At 40.5% G+C, this 24,727-nt stretch overlaps 1 protein-coding gene across 3 annotated transcripts in view; it reads right to left on the bottom strand.

The window, feature by feature from the left end:
- Positions 1-332: 332 nt before the first annotated feature.
- The window catches only part of ALG5 (ALG5 dolichyl-phosphate beta-glucosyltransferase), an 89,662-nt gene continuing 65,267 nt past the window's right edge, over positions 333-24,727 (bottom strand). For all 3 annotated transcript variants that reach the window (XM_079778765.1, XM_079778763.1, XM_079778764.1), the window contains 3 exons: positions 17,638-17,789; positions 2,340-2,425; positions 333-535 (listed from right to left, as the gene is read on the bottom strand). In XM_079778765.1, the coding sequence (XP_079634891.1) occupies positions 420-535; positions 2,340-2,425; positions 17,638-17,789 (354 nt within the window). In that variant the 3' untranslated portion in view covers positions 333-419. The remainder of the gene's footprint in view (positions 536-2,339; positions 2,426-17,637; positions 17,790-24,727) is intronic.

Genomic DNA, 24,727 nt, shown 5'->3' with positions numbered 1-24,727 from the left:
GTGCATGGGACCATGCTTCAATCAACTGAGCCACCTGGCCAGAGCTGTTAACTTTATTTTTAAATCTCTAAACACTGTTACATGGTTGTGGTTTATATTTAAGTTCATGAGAATTATGCAAAGTACCTTAGAGCAGAAATAATTGCTTCTTTCTTTCTTAAAAATTATATTTCTCAGGCTACAGTGATAATCTAAACAAACAGAATTGCTAAAGGAAAAGAAAATCAGACTTTTTAAACAAATACCTTAAAATTTGTTTTGTCCAAAGATATATAAAAATTTTTACTGACGACAGTGAATTCTTGAAAATTACCAAAAGGTAGACAATGGCATAGACTTATCTCAGCTTTATTTAATATTTTAATTCAAATGAAATAATATCACAATAATACATATTACAATCAAAAATAGCAAATAACCTAATTCATTTTCCTGGTTCGTTCAAGCCTCCAGGCACCAGTCAAATATCGGAGTCGTATAAAAAGTAGGTCCTTGCCCATCTGTAGCCAGCTCCAAAATGGAACTAATTTAGAACCTGCGATTAAATAATAATTAAAAATAAATTGATTTAAACTCAGGAGAAAATATATCCATTTGCAATTTATTTTAGTAGTCAGTGTACATGACTTTTGGGAGCTTCTAGGCACTGTAATTTTATTTATATTATGTATGTATGTTAAACCCTTATGTCCGTCTGTTCATTTAAAAGTGATTTTGGGGGGAGAAACTTTTGTTTTAAACACCATTTTTCAGGCTCATATATACTACAGAGAGAATCAAGTATACCGCCACAAATAATAGAAGTACAGATTAATAATCTGTGATAAGAAATCTAAGAGAAAAACCTAATTTTTGTTCTAATTCTACCAAAGACTCTTAATCAGCTAAAATAAACGCCACCCTAGCTAGGCCATCTTCTTGTCTTGTAATTTCCAAATGGCAATGTGCCAAGCCCAGCTAACTATATAAAATAAACCTCTGAGCATGTTTTAATATTTTATATTTCTTGATTTCACTCCTTGGAATTGTCTTTTCAGTATATCAGGAATAGAGCCTCCCTGTCACCCCTGCAATTTTACAGATTAGGTCATGGATGCTGGGTGGTAAAGTGATATGGCCAAAATCACAATACTAATAAAACTGACAATTTTCAGATTTAAGGCCAGTGCTCTGGCTTCTTTCTCTTTATTTTTTCCTAGCTTTACAGAGGTGTAACTGACAAATAAAATAGAAATATATTTAAAGTGTACAATGTAATCACTTCGTACACATATATACAGTAGGTACTTGGGTTACGTCGGAGATCCGTTCCTACGGTGCGACATAACGCGATTTTTGCCGTTAAGTCGGAACCCACCTACATAAGCACCTTCGTCACTCACATGGAGCACATACACAGCAGTCATGAAGTGAAAAATAGTAAAAATAATTTAAAAGAAAGATAGCAATTCTTGACCTTTACTTGTGGTAAATAATAAAAAACATAAAGCACATATGTACATATGTCGAAATGATGGAACTTTTTTTTTTTTATAAATAAATGGGAGAGGGCTACGTAACCACGAAACGACGTACGTCAAGTCCAATGTAACCCAAGGACTGCCTGTATTGTGAAATGATTACCAAAATCAAGTTAATTATCACATCCACCTTATTTATAAGTGATGGACATAAGAATTAAACATCTTCAATGTTAAAGTATTTTCTGTGGAAAACTAGGAAAACTAAACATCCTGAAGTGAAGTGAAATTTGAGAGGAACTAAAGTGAAAATTTCAGATGGCCCTGCAATATGGCCATCACTGAGTGATGACATAACACAATACTAAAAATATGGTGATGAAAATAATACAGTTTATCTCAAAAGACAATCAAGCTCCCTGTGTGTGCACAAGAAAGAAATCATGTGAGCACAGCAAGATGGCAGCTGCATACAGGTCAAGCAGAGAGGCCCCCGAGTGAAACCTTCCTTGCCGGACCTTTGTTTAAAACTTCCTAGCCTCCAGAACTGTGAAAAATAAATTTCTGTAATTAAAAAAAAAAAAAAAGAGAGAGAAAAAATTTCACTTCTAAACTTAGATCTTGTATTTTGTAGCTAGTTTTACTGAATTTCTTGGGCAGGATGGTAGGCCTACTGAAGACCCCAAGACTGAAAAAATATAGAAAGCAATAAGGCAGTAGGCAGTATGCTCTATGGAACTGCTACTCAGAGTTAAGACAGCTGAGGAGGCCCTGATGGAGGAAGGAGGAACATTAGAGCCAGCTGACTTTACTGGGCAACTGTATTTTCTCATGTCTCCCCTACCCTCTCTTAAGATAAGTTAAATATATAGTACTCACCTTCAATTTCAGTCCAATTGACAGCAATTTCTGCTATTGGAATTTTAAAGAACTGTGCTATGTAAAGCAGTTCTACATCAAATGCCCTGAAATACAAAATATATTGGTATTTATTTTTAAAAGGAGTGTAACTAAATCTCTACCTTGGCATGTTTTAAAAAAACTTGCATGGCAGATATAAAGCTTCTATCATCAAACTGATGGTCAGATTGACATAAGATCAAATAAAAGCTAAGAAGTTCATGAGCTTTAAGGCAAATAAAATAATGTGGTGTCACTGTATAACACTTAAATGAAAAATATCTCTACCACAACTCCAAAACTCCCAGGGATAAAAACAGCCTGTGGCCCTAAAAAACATTTAATTTTGGAGTTTCATGACTGATGGTTTTCAGTCTCAGTTTTAACTAACTCAAGGTACAGAATCGAGAGCATTTTCAACTGATTTAGAGAGCTGATAAAACAGAACTCTGAGAAGCTTTCGGACAGAATGTTCTCAATGACTTTAGAGTTGCTTGATCACACAATTCTCCTACCAAAAGATCAGGATTTCTTTACTAAATACAGGGTCCTTAGGGTGTGTCTTTTCCTTTTCCCTTCCCCAGGCCATCCTGGACAATAACAGTATCAATAATTACTAAAAGTGAAAAGCCAGTATAAACTAGTCTGAATGCCCTTTGAATATTATTAAATACATGCATAGTAATTAAATATAGTCTTGCTTTTACATACAAAGTTAAAATCATCTCTTATCTGAATTCCCAGTTTATCCTTCCTTCTATCCATGAGACAGGTTCTTTCTCAAAGCTCCTCTTCAATCAGCCCCTTGGTATAGTAAAATCTGTTGTCCTTACAGATTTTGAATCCTGACTCACTTTTCCTGAAATCTACTTAAGAATTTCTCTCTCGCCCTAGCCGGTTTGGCTCAGTGGCTAGAGCATCGGCCTGCGGACTGAAAGGTCCCAGGTTCGATTCCGGTCAAGGGCACATGCCCGGGTTTCAGGTTCGATCCCCAGTGGGGGGCCTGCAGGAGGCAGCCGATCAATGCTTCTCTCTCATCATTGATGTTTCTCTCTCTCTCTCTCTCTCTCTCTCTCTCCCTCTCCCTTCCTCTCTGAAATCAATAAAAATAAAAAAAAAAAATAAAAAAGAATTTCTCTCAACCAAATGCTTCCTTTCACTGGCACTAAGATAAAAAAGAGAAGCATGCCTACCTGTGCTATACTTCTCCACATTCTTTTAACTGTCTCTAAAGCATAGATGTTCATCCTTGAGTCATTAAGACCCTACTTTCCAGACTGCATGGAACACACTTCAAACTTCCAGTGCTCAAAACCCACTTCTATCTGTTTTCCCTGATCCCAGACAACCAGAATTTGGAGTTTTGTTTTCTTGGCAATACTGACACCACCATCCAATATGCAACTAGTTTAATTCCCAAATACTTGGATAATTCAATGTGAAAACAATTTTTTTAAAAATATGTTTTTATTGATTTCAGAGAAGAAGGGAGAGGGAGAGAGAGAAACATCAATGATGAGAGAGAATTATTGATCAGCTGCTTCTCACACGTCCCCCCACATAGGGGATCGGGCTTGCAATCTGGGCATGTGCCCTTGACTGGAATCGAACTCGAGACCCTTCAGTCCATAGGCCGATGTTCTATCTATTGAGCCAAACCAGCTATGGTGAAAATAATTTTTAAAAACATTTAATCTTTTTCTTATCATAGTAAAATATCTACTTGAGAGGATAAAATAATCTATAAAAATGTGGTTTTTTTGTGTGTTTGTAAAAGAACTATGTAAAACTCGTTTTAAATAAAATTGTGACACTCATGAAAGAAGGAAATACTCTGAATATTATGCCTGGTGCTTAATCCTTAACTCTCTCCTTTAACACAAAAGCAAAAAATTACCTAGTGGTCTGAGTTAGCTTTAATAATATTTAAGAATATGAACAAGATTATTAAGTATTTTTCTAAGGGTATCAGGCATAGGTAGTGACTTATCAAAGACATAAAACATAAGAATGATGAAAAGAAGTGTGATGGGAAAGCACTGATTAAGTGAAATTACATTAAAAAAAGTGAAAGGACAATTATGTTTTCTTATATCCCCCTAAAAATATTAGAAAACAGGAAGATTTTTTTTTTAAATTACACCTCACATAACCATGTTATAGGTAAAAGCAATCTGTTACCAAAGAAAATGTTATAATTAAAATTCAGAAAATCCGTATAAGGGTTATTCCTTCATGGCTTTTGCAAATGTTGGGGAGCTACCATGTTTTCTTTTCCTCCTCACTTCATGGTATACCTGTTACCTAACCAACTGATACATTCCAGGAGAACAAAGAGTATGTTAAGATTCCTTTAAACATAACAGACATTCACATACTCTATTGATCTCATCTGAAAGTCCACTAAAATTAAAATAACAATGAAGGAATAAAAACACCAGAACAGAGGAGGAAATAACAATAATATATTTTTTGAAAGTTGGAAAGTGGGACAAGTGGTAATTAGGGAAAGTAGACAATGGCAGTGGGAGAAGCCTAGAAGCAGGCTAATAGGTGCAGAGCCCCCCAGTTTCAGGCACCAGAGGCCTCAAATGATGTCAACAAGTGGGGGTACAAACAGTGGATTCCCTGAAAATCAGGGAATGTGGATTTTCCTTTCTTCCAGTTAGTTCATGTCTCCTAGGCCGTAGATCAAAGGATCCCAATTCAGTGAAAATGACTAACCTAAAAGATAATGATAGTTGGAAGTTTCCCACACAAAATGGCCCCATCATTTAATCTGTAGTGAAATCTACTAGGCTACCAGAGGCTTTGACCCTTCACACAGTTTCTGATGAGCTTTTTTAGAACCATAATAAAGACATCTGAGAATAAACTTTAATGACAAAAACAAACAAAGAACTAACTGGAGGACAGAAACAATGCAGGGAAAGTAATAAATGTTAAAGTTTTAAATGACACATTAAGTAGTGGAAGATATTATAATCATAAAACAATAGAATAAAAAAATGAACACTGGAAGAGAAAAGTTACAGGAAATTAAAAATTTGAGAGCAGGAAAAACCATCTCGGGGAGGAACCAAGATGGCGGCAAAGTTAAACAACTAAACTGCCACTGCGCACAACCATTTCAAAAATACAACTAAAAGACAAAGCGTCTACCACCCAGAACCACAGGAAAGATGGCTGAATGGTAGATTTACAACTAAGAAGGAAAAAGAAAGAACAAACGAGGAAGAGCTGAGGTACGGAGGTGCGTGAATCGGGCTGGTGGTGGGCGACAGGACGCGCGGCTTTTTTTCCAACCCGAAGGGAGATAAGCTCCCGATCACTCTGAAATCCAGTTTCTGGGGACGCGTGGGGGACCCAGACACCTACGGGGAGAAGCTGGACTCTCGGCCATCATGTCGGAAAGTGAGAGTGACTTTCTTGCAGAGGTGCGCCAAGCAATCAGTGTTTACTGGGACGCACGGGACGCAGGGACTTGGAAACAGGAAAGGCATAAAAGGCAGACTAGCAGCCATTGCTGTTTGCCACGCCCTAGCCTAGTGACGCCCTGAGACCCCGCCCTGACCTGAGACCTGCCCCGCACATTCTACAAACCCGCCCAGGCTCCAAACAGCAGCTTTTGCATATAAATGGTCTGCCCTGTGGCAGCTTAACCAAATAAACTGCAGCTCCAGTCAGACTGCTCCAAAACCACTCAAGCAAAGAGGAGAAAAATGCTGTTTTTGCTGTAACTCCTGCTGAGTTGCCTCAGATAGTAGCTGACCTGCACCCCTTTGGAGATCCAGAAACGAGGGCATCTAGTGGTCGGTGTGAGATTTCAACCACTCGCATAAGGGACACATTCAAGAGGCAGACTCAGTGAGCGCCAAAGCCCTACTGCAACAAGTCCCAGCCCATAAACGTGTCTCCAGCACAGCAATTCTTTCTTTATAGACACAGCAGGTCCTCAAGCCAATTGGCCTGGAGGTCAATTCCTCCCCGGGACCAACAACAATCAAGACTGAACTACAACAAGGCTGTACACAAGTCTAAAAAGGGGTGCACCAAGAGCGTCCACCTCAGGTAACTGGGAGGCTGACCCGTTGAACCAATAGGACACAATAGGACACAAAGCTACCCTACCAACTCAGGGAAGCAGCAAAAATGAAAATGAGGAGGCAAGGAAACAGATCCCAAACAAAAGAAAGGGAGGAAAACAAACGACTGGAGATAGAGTTCAAAACCACGGTTATAAGGTTTTTCAAGAATTTTATGGAAAAAGCCGATAAATTTAATGAGACCCTCGAGGATATGAAAAAGGTCCAACTAGAAATGAAACATACACTGACTGAAATAAAAAATATTATACAGAGACCCAGCAGCAGACTAGAGGAACGCAACAATCAAGTCAAAGATTTGGAATACAAAGAGGCAAAGGACACGCCTCCAGAAAAGCAAGAAGAGAAGAGAATTCAGAAAGTAGAAGATAGTGTAAGAAGCCTCTGGGACAACTTCAAGTGTACCAGCACCCGAATTTTTGGGGTGCCAGAAGAAGAGAGAGAGCAAGACACTGAAAACCTATTTGAAGAAATAATGACCGAAAACTTCCCCTACCTGGTGAAAAAGATAGACTTACAAGTCCAGGAAGCGCACAGAACCCCAAACAAAAGGAATCCAAAGAGGACCACACCAAGACACATCATAATTAAAATGCCAAGGGCAAAAGACAAAGAGAGAATCTTACAAGCAGCAAGAGAAAAACAGTTAGTTACTTACAAGGGAACACCCATACGATTATCAGCTGATTTCTCAACAGAAACTATGCAGGCCAGACGGGAATGGCAAGAAATATTCAAAGTGATGAATAGCAAGAACCTACAACCAAGACTACTCTACCCAGCAAAGTTATCATTCAGAATTGAAGGGCAGCTAAAGAGCTTCACAGATCTTAAAAGCTAAAGGAATTCATCACCACCAAACCAGTATTACGTGAAATGCTGAAAGGTATTATTTAAAAGGAGGAAAAAGAAGAAAAAAAGTAAAGATAAAAATTATGAACAACAAATACATACCTATCAACAAGTGAATCTAAAAGTCAAGTGAATTAAAAATCTGAAGAACAGAATAGACTGATGAACATAATAGAATCAGGGGCATAGAATGGGAGTGGATTGATAATTCTCAGGGGAAGGGGGTGTCTGTGTGGGGGGTACGGGAAGAGACTGGACAATATCATACACCTATGGATAAGGATAGCGAGGGGGGGGAGGTAAGGACAGAGGGAAAGTTGGGAACTGGGAGGAGGGGAGATATGGGGGGGGGAAGGAGAAACAATTGTAATAATCTGAACAATAAAGATTTATTAACAATGAAAAAAAATTTGAGAGCAGAAATAAAAATTCAAAAGGCAGGTTAAATGATAAAATTGAAATCCCAAAAGAAAAAGAGAAAGGAGAAAAGATAAAATTATATAAACAGTAAGGAGGTTCAGTTTTATAAGAGAAAACAGAGGAGATTGTCAAATAAACTATTAAAGGACAGTTCTCAGAAGTAAAGGACAAGGGAGTTTCCAGATTTAGATAGTCTATTGAGTACTCAATAAAACATATGAAAAATAACCATGTTAAGAGTCAGAAAAATGGCGGTTGAATAGGCAGACCTGTCATGTACCTTGTCCCAGAGCCAAACTGGAAATATAACTAAATTGGAGAACATTCACCTGGAATTACCAACTGAATTCCAGCTGAGGAGGAGACTTATATCAAGGGAGGAGAGAAAACACTTGGGAGACCACACCTCCACAACTGCTTCCTTGACATGGTCAGGGGTGAACCACACAGTCAGCCAGCCTGAGAGGAGATTCCATCCATGAACAGAACAATAACATTCAAGACATAACCACAACAGGAGAACTCAAATAACTCAAGCAAGAGACTTTCTTAAAGCAACCAGCTCAGAAGATCTAAGAAATTGCACCACTGGGTCCCACAAAACACTTACTACATAAGACCACCCCAAAAAGTCTGGGAGGCATAGCAGTTTGACCTACTACATAGAAAAAGAAACAAAAGGACAGCAAAAATGGGGAGACAAAGAAACAACCCCAAATGAAAGAAAAGGAGGAATAGCCAGAAAAGGAATTAAATGAAATGGAGGCAAGCAATTTGTTAAAGAATTCAGAGTAATGGCAATAAGGGTGCTCAAATAATTCAGTGAGAAATACCAGCAAGGTAATGAGAATTATAAGGAAATTAAGGAGTATATTACAGGACTTATTGAGAGCTACACCAACATGAAAACAGAGGTTGGAAGAATAAATAAGAATCAATTGGAAATGAGGAATGACAGCTGAAATAAAGAGCTCCCTGGAAGGATTCAACAGTAGACTAGAAGAAGTTGAGAACTAAACCCATGAATTAGGAGGTAGGGATAAAAAAACACATTCAGAGCAGCAAGTGGGAAAAAAAATTAAAAAGCAGGAGCGTTTAAGGAAGCTATGGGATAAAATGAAATGAAACAACATTTGCATGATAGGAGTACCAGAAAGAGAAGAATCCAAGCAACTAATACAGAAACTGTTTGGAGAAACAATGACAGAAAATTTCCTTAACCTGATAAAGGAAAAAGTCACCCAAGTTCAGAAAACACAGAGTCCCAGCCAAGATGTACCTCAAAAGACCAATACCTAGACACACAAGAATTAAAATGGCAAACATTAAAGACAAAGAATCTTAAAGGCTGTGAGAGAGAGACAGAAAGTTACCTACTAGGGAGCTCCCATTAGACTGTCAGCTGATTTTTCAATAGAAACACTTCAGGCCAGAAGGGAGTGGCATGAATTATAGAAAGTAATGAAAACCAAGGGAATGAACCCAGACTAATCTAACCAGGAAGGCTATCATTCAAAATTGAAGGTGAAATAAAGAGCTTCGCAGACAAAACAAGGTTAAAAGGGTTTATTCTCACCAAACCAGCACTGAAGTACATACTAAAGGAAATGGTGTAAGAAGAAATAGAAAGAGAAAAACATAGGCATAAAGAGTAAGAATCGCTGAAACCGGTTTGGCTCAGTGGATAGAGTGTCGGCCTGCGGACTGAAAGGTCCCAGGTTCGATTCCGGTCAAGGGCACGTACCTTGGTTGCGGGCACATCCCCAGTAGGGGGTGTGCAGGAGGCAGCTGATCGATGTTTCTCTCTCATCGATGTTTCTAACTCTCTATCTCTCTCCCTTCCTCTCTGTAAAAAATCAATAAAATATATTAAAAAAAAAGAGTAGGAATGGCAACAAATAAGTACCTATCAATAACCTTAAATGTAAATGGCATAAATGCTCCATTCAAAAGGTATAGAGTAGTTGAATGGATAAGAAAACATGACCCTAGGCCATCTAACTTCAGATCAAAAGACTCACAGAGAATGAAAGTGAAGGGATGGAAAAAATTTTCTAGGCAAATGAAATTGGGAAAAAAAAGCTGGGGTAGTAACACTAATATCTGACATAATAGACTTCAAAGTGATGGCCATAACAAGAGACAATGAAGGCCACTTTACAATACTAAAGAAATCAATACAACAAGAGGATATAACTCTGGTAAACATATATGCACCCAATACAAATATATAAAAAAAACTTCTGGAGGATTTTAAAGGAGAGATGGACAGCAATACAATCACAGTGGAGGACTTTAACACTGCATATACTTAGCTGGATAGATGTTCTAGAAAAAAAATCAAGGAAACAGTAATCCTAAACAACACACTAGACCAGAAGTAATTACATTTTCAGAATATTTCATTCCAAAGCTACAGAATATACATTCTACTCAAGTGCACATGGACATTTCCAAAGAGAGACCACATGTTAGGAAACAAGTGAGTCTTTTTAAGTTTAAGAAGACTGAAATCATATCAAGCAACTTCACAGATCACAATGGCAAGAAATTAGAAATCAACTACAATAAAAACACTCAGAAATATTCAAACACATGGTGGCAAAATTGCATGTTATTAAACAATGAAGGGTTCACTAAAGAGATCAAGAAAGAAATCAAAAACTTCCTGGAAACAAAGGAAAATGATCACAAAACAACCCCAAATCTCTGGGACACAGCAAAAGCAGTACTGAAAGGGAAGTTCATAGCCCTACAGGCCTTCCTCCAAGAACAAGTAAAATTAATAATAAATGATTTAACCCTACAACTTAAAGACTTAGAAAGAGTAAGTTGAAGGAAGGAAATAATAAAGATTAAATTTTAAAAAATGTTTTAAAAATCAATGAAACCAAGAGCTGGTTCTCTGAAAAGATAAGATTGATGAACTGTTAGCCAGACTCAAGAAACAAAGAGGGAGGACCCAAATAAACAAAATCAGAACGAAAGAGGTGAAGTAACAACTGACCCCATAGAAATACAAAGGACTGTAAAAAAAACAAACAACTATGAACAACTATATAACAAGTTGGTCAACCTGGACAAAATGAACAACATATTCCAAGAAAAATACAATCTTCCAAAACTCAACCAGGAACAAGCACAAAACTTGAATAGGCCCATAACTCCTAATGAAATTGAAGCAGTAATAATAATAAAAAAAAAAACTCCCAGTAAACAAAAGCCCCAGTCCAGATGGCTTCAAGGGGAATTTTACCGAATATTGAAAGAAGAACTAACATCTAGCCTCCTCAAATTATTCCCAAAAAAATCCAAGAGGAAGAAACACTTCCAAGGTCTTTTTATGAGAATACTAGAAGCCCAGTGCACGAAATTCGTGCACGGCAGGGGGTTGTCCCTCAGCCCAGCCTGTACCCTCTCCAATCTGGGACTCCTGGAGGGATGTCCGACTGCCCGGTTAGGCCCGATCCTGGTGGGATCGGGCCTAAACGGGCAGTCGGACATCCCTCTCACAATCCAAGACTGCTGGCTCCCAACTGCTTGCCTGCCTGCCTTCCTGATTGCCCCTAACTGCTTCTGCCTGCCAGCCTGATCACCCCCTAACCACTCTGCTGCCAGCCTGGTTGATGCTTAACTGCTCCCCTGCCAGCCTGTTTGCCCCCAACTTTCCTCCTCTGCCAGCCTGGTCACCCCTAACTGCCCTCTCCTGCAGGGTTGATCACCTCCAACTGCCCTCCCTTGCAAGCCTGGTCCCTCTCAACTGCCCTCCCTTGCAAGCCTGGTCCCTCGCAACTGCCCTCCCTTGCAGGCCGGGTGCCTCCCAACTGCCCTCTCCTTCTGGCCATCTTGTGGTGGCCATCTTGTGTCCACATGGGGCAGGATCTTTGACCACATGGGGGCAGCTATATTGTGTGTTGCAGTGATGATCAATCTGTATATTATTCTTTTATTAGATAGGATAGAGGCCTGGTGCACGGGTGGGGGCCAGCTGGTTTGCCCTGAAGGGTGTCACAGATAAGGGTGGGGGTTCCCTTGGGGTGTGGGGCGGTCTGAGCGAGGGGCCTGTGGTGGTTTGCAGGCCGGCCACGCCCCCTGGCAACCCAAGGGGAGGCCCTGGTATCTGGAATTTATTTTCCTTCTACAATTGAAACTTTGTAGCCTGGAGTGGAGCCAAGCCTGGGGCTCCGGCAGCCATTTCTGTGGCAGTTAATTCACCTTCTACAATTGAAACTTTGTAGCCTTAAGCGGGTGGGCACAGCCAGGGTGTGCGGAAAGCTTTGCTTCCCCTGTTGCCGCCAGTAACTCTGGCCTGCTCTCTCAAGCTCCATTCTGCCGCCATTTGTTTGAATTTGTTTACCTTCTATAATTGAAACTTTGTAGCTTGAGTGGAGGCTTAGGCCTGCAACGGCTATGGAAAGCTTGGCTTGCTCTGTTACCTGGGAAACCTTGCTCTCTGTGGCTGTAGCCATCTTGGATTGGGGTTAATTTGCATACCCACCCTGATTGGCTGGTGGGCGTGGCTTATGTAGCGGAGTGATGGTTAATTTGCATATTACCATTTTATTAGAGAGGATCATTAGCTTAATTCCAAAACCAGGTAAAAACAGCACAAAGAAAAAGAATTACAGGCCAATATCCCCCATGAACATAGAGGCTAAAATTCTCAACAAAATATTAGCAAATCAAATCCAGGAATACATTGAAAAGATCATACACCATGACCAAGTGGGATTTATTCTGGGGATGCAAGGCTGGTACAATATTCTCAAATCAATAAATGTGATACATCACATAAAAAACTTGGAAAACAAAAACCACATGATCATAACAATTGATGCAGAAAAGCATTTGACAAAATCCAACAATCTTTTTAGATAAAAACTCTTAGCAAATGGGAATATAGGGATCATACCTTAACCTAATAAAGGCCATATATAACAAACCTTCAGCCAACATGATACTCAATGGGCAAAATCTAAAACCATTTCCCCTAAGAATAGGAACAAGACAGAAATGTCCGCTTTCACCACTATTATTCAATATAGTGCTGGAAGTACTAGCCTCAGTTATTAGAGAAGAAATAAAAGGCATACAAATTGGAGAAGAGTAAAACTGTCATTATCTGTAGATGACATGATATTGTATATAGAAAACCCTAAAGATTCCACAAAACACTACTAGATTTAGTAAAATATTTTGGCAATGTAGCAGGATACAAAATTAACACCCAGAAATTGATGGCACTTTTATACACTAACTTAGAGGCCCGGTGCACAAAATTCGTGCATGGAGGGTGTGTGTGTGGGGCAGGGGTGTCCCTCAGCCCGGCCTGCACCCTCTCACAATCTGGGACCGCTGGATCCTAATCACTCGCCTGCCTGCCTGATCGCCCCTAACTGCTCGCCTACTTGCCTGATTGCCCCTAACTGCCTCTGCCTGCCAGATTGCCCCTAACCATTCTACTTGCCTGTCTGATCGCCCCTAACTGCTCGCCTGACTGCCTGATTGCCCCTAATCGCTCTAACTGCCTGCCTGATTGCCCCTAACTGCCTCTGCCTGCCTGCCTGATCGCCCCTAACCACTCTACCTGCCTGTCTGATTGCCCCTAACTGCTAGCCTGCCTGCCTGATTGCCCCTAAACGCCTCTGCCTGCCTGCCTGAGAGGAGGGGTTCAATGGGGAAAATAACAATAAAAAGCTGACATGTGTTATACTTTCACCAATAAAGTTAATTTTTTAAAAATAACCATGTTAAGCCCTGGAGGTGTGGTTCAGTTTACTGGGTGTTGTCCCATGCACTGGAAGGCTACTGGTATGATTCCTGGTCAGGTCCCATACCTATGTTTCAGGCTGGATCCCAGTAGCGGATATGCAGGTGGCAGCCTATTGGCATTTCCCTCTCACAAAGGTGTTTCTCTTTCTTTCCCTCTCTAAAAACCAATAAAAAAATCTTTAAAAAAATGGACATACTAAGTTCCTGAATACTTCCAAAGGTGGTGGGCGGGGATGGGGTTATGTGGAGAAACATACCATAGTACCATATTAAGATTCACATCATCTACAGAACTGGACTACATAAAAACACTGATTTCCAACTTAATTTTTTCTCCAGCTAACTATTAAATAAATTTGAGAATAAAGATACCTATTTCCATGCAAAATCTCAAAGCTGCCTTCTCCAAATTTAGGGAATTGAACAGAGGATGTGCTCCACTACAACGGGAGTATAAACCAAGGAGAAGGAGAGGGAGAACAGGAACTGACCGGAGGCCAGAGAACTAGAAAGGAACACCCAAGGAGGAGAATTGTACTCCTGATGGATTATAATATAATATAATATAATATATCAAAAACATGAGATAGCTGTTATCTTCTTAATTTTTTAATCCTCACCTGAGGATATGCTTATTGATTTGAGACACATCACTCAGTTGCCTCCCATACATGCCCCAAAACCTAGATATGTCACTGACTGGGAATCGAATCCGCATCCTTTTTGTTGCATGAGATGATGTTCCAACCAAGTCACCTGGCTGGGGCAATAGTTATTATTTGTAGAAAAACAAGAAAGGTAATATTCATATTGCACCCTGTAGTTTTTTAAAATATATATTTTATTGTTGATAGTATTACAGATATCTCCCATTTACCCACCCTCCTTTACCAACCTCCTCCCAACCCTTACCTGCCCCCTGCCGAGGTAAATGTAAATTATCTTTACATAGCTGTAACAATTACATCAATACTGATGTAACCAAAAATTATTTTTAAACTAAACTAGGAGAATAAGTGTGGAGGGTGCACAGAAATTTAAGAGAACTAATTAGGTATCCATTAATTTTCTATTCTGAAAAGTAATATATAAAACTGAAAAATGGACACGTAGCTATGCAGAACCATTCTGAATAGGAAAACAAATACTACAAAAAACAGTATAGTGTTGAAAGTGGCTATAGTTAGAGAGTATGAATTGGGGGTGGTGGGAAATGGCATTAGGGATAACTGTTGTTTTTTTGTTAGAATTCTTATGGGGCTGACTTAGAAACATGTATAACATTGATTAAAAATAGAAAGTATTTATCAGAAGAAAATACATTTCAAAATAATTCATTTTTAAATTTACTCATAAATTGGGTTAAATTATACCTTAAGATTAAATAGAAAGAATTTAGCTGAGGTACATGTGAGGATGGAGATTCTATACATATATATTTACTAGAGGCCCAGTGCACGAAATTCGTGTGCTGGTATGGTCCCTAGGCCTGGCCTGCAATCAGTGCCATCTTCCCCGGCTGCCTGCAGCTGGCTCCGCCATCCGCCACCACCCACCCTAGTTCCTTGTTCACCATCAGGTGATCAAAGCCTGCTGGCTGGGGGGAGGAACTGAGAGGTTGGCTGTTCCGACCACTTGTCAGCCCCGCCCCCTGCCACAGGTCACCCTCTGTGTGTGGGGCAACCGGCAGGGTGGGGGCGTTGGCCTGGCGCCGCCCCTGTCCCCCACAACCCACCCCTGGTTCCCTGTTCCCCATCGGGAGATCAGAGCCTGCTGGCCGGGGGGAAGGGACCGAGAGGTTGGCTGTTCCTGCCCCTGCTGCAGGTCGCCCACTGTGTGTGGGGCTACTGGCAGGGCGGCGACCTTGGATTGACACTACCCATGTCCCCTGCCACCCACCCCCAGTTCCCCATTCCCCATTGGGAGATTGGAGCCTGCTGGGCGGGGAAAGGGACCAAGAGGTGGTCAGTGCACCTCATAGTGACTGGTCGAGTGGTCGTTCTGGTCATTCTGCTGTTAGGGTCAATTTGCATATCACCCTTTTATTATATAGTAGAGAGGCCTGGTGCATGGGGGTGGTGGCTGGCCTGCCCTGATGGGGGACCCAGATCGGGTTGGGTATCCCCCCTGGGGGTTGGGGCCAGCCGGGACGATGGGCCGCGGGTGGTTTGCAGGCTGGCCATGCCCCTGATGGGGATGGGTGTCACTGCTGGGGGGGTGGGGTCAACTGGGGCATGCGGCCGCAGTCATTCTGGTCTCTGGTCATTCTGGTGGTTCCGCCATTTCAGTCGCTGGGCTTTTAATATATAGGATATTTAACATTACCTATACTCAAGTCTGTAATTCTGAATAAAAGAAATATCTAGTCTTTTAACTTCAGCTATATGTTTTCTAATACCTAGAAACTCAACTTGGGTTTTAATGAAATTTAGTTGAAAAATTTGAATGAATGTTTAGGATAAATTCTTTAAGAAAGAAGTCTCAGGTGACATATGGAAATAAACAGATGCACAACTTGATTTCTATAATTTATACTACATTAAAAAGATCTTTTCTTTAAGTCTTTCTTGACTAAAAAGTGTACATGATTTTGATTTAAAGAAATGTTTAAATGACAACTATTGATGAAAAGTGGTAAAGAAAATACTGCTAATTAAGTTGATACATGCATATTTGGTAGTTCTCCTTTACAGGTCCAAATTAAACATAATTGGACCATAAAGAAATGTGAGAGGCTAAAACTTTAAGTCAGGTCAGTACTATGCCAACCAAGTCCAAAAAAATAATTTAAAAGGCATGCACATGCCAAAACCGGTTTGGCTTGGTGGATAGAGTGTCGGCCTGTGGACTGAAATGTCCCAGGTTCGATTCCCGTCAAGGGCATTTACCTTGGTTTCGGGCACATCCCCAGTGTGAGGTGTGCAGGAGGCAGCTGATCAATGTTTCTCTCTCATCGATGTTTCTAACTATCTATCCCTCACCCTTCTTCTATGTAAAAAATCAATAAAAATATATTTTTTTAAAAAAGGCATGCACATGAGCATAACATTTAAAGAAGAAAAACAATATTTTTAAATGTTCTTTAACTAAAACTCTCCCAATATCCTGGAACTATGTTGTCCAATACAGTAGCCACGATGGGGATAAAGATATGCTGAGGGAACAGCATATTTCAAGATAGAGAGTTCAGAAGCATTGAGAGCTGCTGATGGGTTAATTACTAGTAAGACAATAAATTGTCATATAAAACATGACCACTGAATTTAACAACATGAAGGTAACCATATGTTTAGATGTAAGGATGAGGAAAAATTCATATTAAGGTGGGGTGAAGCGTGAAGTGAGAAATGAGAAAACGGTGAGAGTAAATACAGACCACTCTTTCAAGAAAAGGTCAGCTATGCAAGCATACGGGGCTAGAGCTGAAGGGATGCTGACAGGGGGTGAGGGGGGCGGTGTCAATAGAGTTAATTTATTTTAATGGCAAGAGAAATTTAAAATTGTTTTCAAAACTGATGGGAAAGCCCTGGCCGGTTTGGCTCAGTGGAGAAAGCGTCGGTCTGCGGACTAAAGGGTCCCAGGTTCGATTCTGGTCAAGGGCATGTACCTTGGTTGCGGGCACATCCCCAGTAGGGCATGTGCAGGAGGCAGCTGATGGATGTTTCTCTCTCATCCATGTTTCTAGCTATCTATCCCTCTCCCTTCCTCTCTGTAAAAATCAATAAAATATATTTAAAAAAAAACTGATGGGAAAGATGTGATTGAGGGGAAAAGGCTAAATGTATAACAGAGAAAAGCAAACAAGATTAGGTTCTTAGAAGGTGGAAGGAGATGCAGAAGATTGGTCTTAGGCAGGAGAGAGAACTTAACTCCTGTAAAGGAAAGAAAAAAAAAGAAAGCTTAAGGACATAGGATTTTCCAGTCCTCTCAATTTATACTATCTATAATTAAAATGAATTCATAACTTTAAATCCAACCAGTAAAGTATAAAGGCACAGATTACATAGAAAAAGTGTCAATTCTGTTTAAACCTGGATGTTCATTATGAGAATAGAGGCCTGCTTCTCATTATCTGAAATAATGCTGTATAATAAGATATACCAGATACATTCCAGTTAGGAACCTACCATCGTTCAATGTGTAGAGATGAAAACGTCCGTGAAGCTGCTTCTCGCGTTAATAATTTGAACCCACACTGTGTGTCCCTGATTCCTTTGACACAAAGGAACCACACCAGGAAGTGGAATCCATACATGAGCAGAGTACGGAAGTAAGAACGCTGAAACAAAGACAATGAAAATGACTTTTCCATTTACCTATAAAGGAGACAGTGAAAACACCTGGCTGTAGACAACTGCAATTAATATGTAATTGGCTGGGTAGATCTTACATGTGAACACCATTGTTCCATTAGCTTTAATGGAAAAGTGTATCATAGAAACTGTGGCCGAAACTGGTTTGGCTCAGTGGATAGAGCGTCGGTCTGCGGACTGGAAGGTCGCAGGTTCGATTCCGGTCAGGGGCATGTACATTGGTTGCGGGCACATCCCCCGGTGGGGGGTGTGCAGGAGGCAGCTGGTCGATGTCTCTCTCTCATCGATGTTTCTAGCTCTCTATCCCTCTCCCTTCCTCTCTGTGAAAAATCAATAAAATATATATTAAAAAAAAAAAAGAAAAGAAAAAGAAACTGTGAAGATACTGTCTGCTTAGAGCAGGGCAGAGGCACTATGGAGATTGAGTCAGACAAGAAGAATCACAGTACCTGTGAGAGATCAGAGCTTGAATTTACCAGAAGCATAGCATAGCAGTTTGAGCTGCTATATGCAAAGAGAACATGTCATTCACCTATTTTGTGCCCCTTTTCCCCAAATACACTTCAGTTTCAAAAGAGGTGACAGTTACCAGAATATCTAGAAAAAGCAAAACAGTAAAATTTGAACCCGAAGTTCAATACCTAGCTAATAAAAATGATAAAAGTGTTACCACATAATATCACAAAAGTTTCAGACTAGAAAAGAATTTGAAATAAAAACCCAGTATGCCTAATTAGGTATGACATACCCAATTAAATATACTTTAACAATTAAGTTCTTTAATATTTTAGATACTAAACTTAACCCTTTGCACTCGCTTGCTTTTTTCTTGATTCCTTTATTCTACTAGGGATTTAATTTTTTAAATACCTGAGATTTTACAAGGTGCGGCAGTAGAATAAAAAACTGGAGTTTCTTTTCATACAAACTTATTTTGATTTTTTTATATTTCAAATTATTGATACATTCAAAGAGTATAAAAAGAGCTGCTACCGATGCTGTGTCGAGTCACACTCGACATCCGAGTGCAAAAGGAAAGTAATCTTTATTCCTGTTTATTAATTATTGTTATTAGTAATTAATTTCATTATTAGTAACAACAGAACATAATATTCTATTATTCATTAAACACTGAAAACGTCTACACTAATAAAAGAGAAACATGCTAATTGACAGTCCCTCCGCTACGCCCACCAGCCAATCAGGGGTGAGTATGCAAATCAACCCAACAAAGATGGCAGAGGCCATGGAGCTGGATCAAGCAGGAGGCTTGGGTTGCCCCCGGCGATGGAAGAAGCCAAGCTTCCCGCCCTCCCTGGCTGCCACTCAAGGAGTGGCTGGGGGCCTGGGTCACCAGCCGGCCCTAGCCTCCACTCAAGGAGGAGCTAGAGAAAAAAAAAAGGAGGGGCTTGGAGCCTGGATCGCCGGGGGGCGTGGTCAGCCTGAAAACGATCCTCAGCCCCTTACCCAGGTTGGCCAGGAAGCCCAGTGGGGACCCCCAACCTGAAGGGAGTGTGGCCAACCTGAAAATAGCCCTCAGCCCCTCACCCAGGCTGGCCACACCCCCCATGGGGACCCTCAGCCCATGGGAGGGCATGGCCAGCCTGCAAACCACCACAGGCCCCTCACCCAGGCCACCCCACACTCCAAGGGAACCCCACCCTGATCCAGGACACCCTTCAGGGCAAACCAGCTTGCCCCCACCCGTGCACCAGGCCTCTATCTATACTAATAAAAGTGTAATAATATGCTAATTAGACTGGGAGACTTTCCAGGAGATCTTCTGGATGTTCTTCTGGACAAAGCCATGGTGGCAGGGCCAAGGTAGAGGCGGTTAGAGGCCAAGAGGGAAAGGCAGTTGTGGGTTATCAGGCCAGGATGGAATGGCAGTTGTGGGTGATCAGGCTGGTGGGGGGGGCCGTTGGGGGTGAGCAGGCCAGCAGGGGGGCCAGTTGGGGGCGAGCAGGCCAGTGGGGAGGGGAGGTGGGGGCGAGCAGGCCAGCAGGGGGGGCAGTTGGGGGTGAGCAGACTGGCAGGGGAGGCAGTTGGGGGCGAGCCCACTGGCACAGGGGGCAGTTGGGGGTGATCAGTCTGGAGGGTGGGCATTTGGGGGTGAGCAGGCCGGCGGCAGGGGGCAGTTGAGGGTGAGCAGGGTGGTTAGGGGCAATCAGGCAGGCAGGCAGGTGAGCGCTTAGGAGGCAGCAGTCCTGGATTGCGAGAGGGTTGTCCAACTGCCAGTTTAGGCCCATTCCCTGTAAACCGGCAATAGGACATCCTTTGAGGGGTCCCAGATTGAAGAGGGTGCAGGCCGGGCTGAGGGACACCCCCCTCCCCCATGCACGAATTTCGTGCACCGGGCCACTAGTTAAAACATAAGAATAATAGATCCTTAGTTATCACTGTATTCAAGACTTTCATATTTGGAATTATAAAAGACAGGATCTCTTAACATGGGTTAATAGACCCATGGAATAATAATTAGATATTTATATAAACAACCTATTATGAGTCTATATAAAATATTTAATATCGTATACCAGTAGAGAAAGGTTTGTTCACCCTTTTGTTTTTTTGTAATTGTAATCTTTAGTATCATTCTTCATTCACATAGCTTTTTCTATCATCATTGAAAGAACCACGACTAATTGATAACATAAGTAGAAAAAAGCCCACTGAACTAAGACACCTATATTCAAATTCATTAATAATTAGGGTAACCATGAGCAAGTTACTTACACACTCTGTCTCACTTTCCTCATTTGAAAATGGGAATGAAAATGCCTACTTTCAGATGTTATCACAAGAATTCAATGAGATAATATTAAAGCCTTTAGCCAAGTATTTGGCACAGAAAGTAATAGAAACTCAATAAATATTTTTAATAAGGAAAGCTTGAAAGCTCATTTTAATCTTTTGACCACAATTTCACTCAAGTCAATAGGCCAAAAAGGGGAGGAAGAATAAAATATTTATAAAGTATATAAAATAAACTTTTTGAAAGGATCTAACACTTCTCATTTATCACCTAGAATCTCTAGTTATGTTGTGATATAATTATGTCCTACTTCTCTAAGTAGATAGGGCAGAAACCTAATTTTAAAATGCTCTGGGAATTTCACAACACCTTGCCTTCCATATAAAATATTTCCAATAAATACTGGTTGACTGATCAATCCTCCAAAAGAGCATTTACGCTTAGGAAAGGAACAAGTAGAAATTCAAAGACAGAAAAAGAAAAACTAAAAGGTAGAAAAACAATAGCTATAAACTATTTTTCTTGAATGTGATTTAGGTGACCTTACTAGTTATAAATAAAAATACTCATGACTGTTTTTGCTTCTATGTGAATAGAAGATTTTTGTTTGTTTTAGGATAATGGCTATTTTTAAAATCTAGAAACGTGAAGTTCATATGAATACTTTAAATTTGATGTGTAGCATATTTAAAATATAACAATTAACTACAAAGAAGATCTTTCTTTAATTTTAAAAACCTGGCAAAATATCTTAAATTTAAAAGACAAATGAAAATATATTATAAGATAAATTTAATAAAATAAAGCTAACAAAGTCATAGAATAGCATTATATGAACTTCTGGTAGACTTCTAAAAAACATCAAGGAAAAAGACATTCACTACTTCAATATTAAAAATAATCTTTCTAATGTTGTGAAATATAAACAAGGAATTCAGGTAAAATTTAAAGGAATTTCATTATCTTAAAATAAGAAGTTCAAAGAAGTCCCAAGATGTCTTCAAAGAAAATCTAAAGACATCACATAGTAATAGATTCTATTTTGAATCTTTTAAATGATAAATTCAAGAATACCCACACAACATAAACATTATTATTATAACTGTTACACAGAACAAATGGGAATATGAATACATTTAAGGGTGCTAAAAGACTCCATCAGTGCTGTAACCTGTTTTACTTCCAAGGGAGCAGAACACATGGTAGCATTAACTGAGAATATGTATAAATGTATTTAGAAAAGAAAGTCTGATATCTATGCAATTAAGCTATTGAAGTCACAGTTTATTATTTTGATTATTAATTCTTTTGTAACTTTTTCACTATCCACTATACAGGGGTTTATGTTAGCTACAGCACATTCAGAAAAAAACTGAGTGCTCAGAAATGGGAGGCCATGCTGCAGTTTCTTGGACATGTGGCAAAAGGATGTGTTGTTTCTTGGAAAGGATCTTCAATAAGATTTAGTTGTGGAAGCTCTCACTTCTGAACAACGCTGTGGCATAAGTAAGAGTGGTACTCACCTCCTCCCACAACCACATCAAAATTACAACTAAATTACAGAGTAACCATCATTCAGAACCAATTGAAATCTGGCTGAATGGAAGTCCTACAACTAGGGAATTAAAGAAGCCATATCCAGACTATGAGGGGAGGTGAAGATGTGGAACAGGCTGATACTACACAAAAATGTGGCAGATAAAAACTGGAAGGGATATCTCAGCTGTGGAGCCCCACCTTGAGGAGCAAGGGGTCCCAGCCCCACACCAGCACCCCACCCCCAACTCTGGGTTCCAGTGCTAGGAAGAGAAGTCCTCATGATTTCTGGCTGTAAAAACCAGCAGGGACTGAGGCTGAGGAAGACAAAGGCTGCTGATCCCAGGCAATTCCTCTTAAAGGGCCCATTCAGGGAGTTAGTCAGACTCACTCCCTCTGAGCTTCAGTGCTGGGACTGCAGCTTGAAAAGCAACAGAGACATATGGGGAGGAACAAAATTATCTGGCATCAGGGCAAGAACTGGGCAAACAAGCTCTCCCAGACAGAAGTGCTGGCAGAGTCCATTGATCCTTGGATGAGCCTACCCCCACAGAGCTGGCAGGTGGGAGTTATATCTGAGTCTCCATCAACATGGCTCACACTGTTTGTCCTTGGCCCCTCCCACTGCCCCCACCCCCCGCCACCCCCAGCCCCATGACATACAACTTCATAACTTTCGGACTCATCTAAGCTGTTTCCAGCAGCTTTTCCATACAAATGGCCTGTCTTGCTCATGCTTCAGATTCTCTTAAAAATCTCTCAAACAAGCAGCAGCGGGCCTCAGCATGCCCCGTACCTCTGGCTAATGGCCTCAGGGTGGTACTCACAGCAGCAGTCCTTGGGCCTCCCCTGGGCACTCCAAACCCAGCACAAGTAGCAGCCATCTGCGGACTGCTTTGTAGCTCACACTGGGTGGCCCCCAGCAGAACAAAAGCAGTGGCTGACCTTGGCCTGCAACTCTGGGAAGCCTCACAGACAGTAACTCAGTGGACAGCTTTAGACTATATCAAAGCATCAATGGCTCAACCACCTCTATAGGCAACACACTCAATGAGCGGACTAAGCGAGCACCATAGCCCCACTGAAGTAAGTCCTGCTCTGTGAGATGGGCTCTTACACAGTTGATTATCCACACCAGCACCCCACCCCTCAAAGGTCAGTGGTTGGTGGTCATAGCCAGTCCTTGCAGCTGATTGAGCTGGGGGTAAATCCCTCCTATTGACAAGCCAACAGCAATCAAAGTTAAACTACAAGAGGAGGGAATACACAGCCCCCATGGGAGATGCCCCTTGAGGGCCCTGCTTGGGGGATCAGGGAGGTTGTGCCACCAGAACACTGACTACATTAGGCCACTCTACCAAGTTGGGAGATGTAGCAGCTCTACCTAATACATAGAAACAAACACAAGGAGGCTGCCAAAATGAAGAGACAAAGAAATGTCCCAAATGAAAGAACAGAACAAAACTCCAGAAAAATAAAAACTAAACAAAATGGAGAGAAGCAATCTACTAGATTCAGAGTTCAAAACACTGGTTATAAGGATGCTTAATGTACTGAGAACCTCAGCAGCATAAAAAAGGACTAGTCAGAAATAAAGGATAAACTAACAGAAGTAAAGAATAATTTACAGAGAATCAACACTAGAGTAGATGAAACCAAGAATCAAATTAGCTATTTGGAATATAAGGAGGAAAAAAACACCCAATCAGAACAGAAAAAAGAAAAAAGAATCCCCCCAAAAAATGAGGATAGTTTAAGGAGCCTCAGGAACAACTTCAAGTGTACTAACATTCACATCATGAGGGTGCTGGAAGGAGAAGAGAGGGAGCAAGAAATTGAAAACCTGTTTGAAAAAATGATAGAAAGCTTCCCTAACTTGGTGAAGGAAATAGACATAAAAGTCCAGGAAGAACAGAGTCCCAAACAAGATGAAACCAAAGAGGCCTACACCAATTAAAATGCAAAAGGTTAAAGCCAAAGAGAGAATCTTAAAAGCAGCAAGATAAATGTAGTTAGTTACTTCAAGGGAGTCCTCCCATAAGACTGTCAACTGATTCTCAAAAGAAACTTTGCAGGCCAGAAGGGAGTAGCAAGAAATATTCAAAATGATGAAAAGCAAAGACCTACAACCAAGATTTCTCTACTCAGCAAAGTTATCATTTAGAATCGAGGGATATAGAGCTTCCCAGCAAGAAAAAGCTAAAGGAATTCATCACTACCAAACAAATATTATATGAAATGTTAAAGGGTCTTCTTAGGAAGGAAAAAAAAAAGAAGATAAAAAATATGAACGATAAAATGGCAATAAATACATACCTATCAATAATTGAATCTAAAAACCAATATAATCAAACAAGCAGAACAGAAACAGACTCATAAATATAGAGAACATTTTGAGGGTGGCTAGCTAGGCAGGAGACTAGCAAGATGGGTGAAAAGCTGAAGGGATTAAGAAGTACAGAACAGTCATGAGGATGTAAAGTACAGCATAGGGAATGAAGTTACTAATATTCTAATAACTATGCATGTTGTCAGATGGATGCAAAATTTATTGGGATGATTGATTGATAAGTTAAGCAACTTATGTACAACTACAGTGTACACCTAAAACTA

Source organism: Cnephaeus nilssonii (assembly GCF_951640355.1).
Source record: "Cnephaeus nilssonii genome assembly, chromosome: 8".
Classification (NCBI taxonomy): domain Eukaryota; kingdom Metazoa; phylum Chordata; class Mammalia; order Chiroptera; family Vespertilionidae; genus Cnephaeus; species Cnephaeus nilssonii.
Note: the sequence above shows the minus strand (reverse complement) of the source record. Positions and strands in the feature narration are given on the sequence as shown.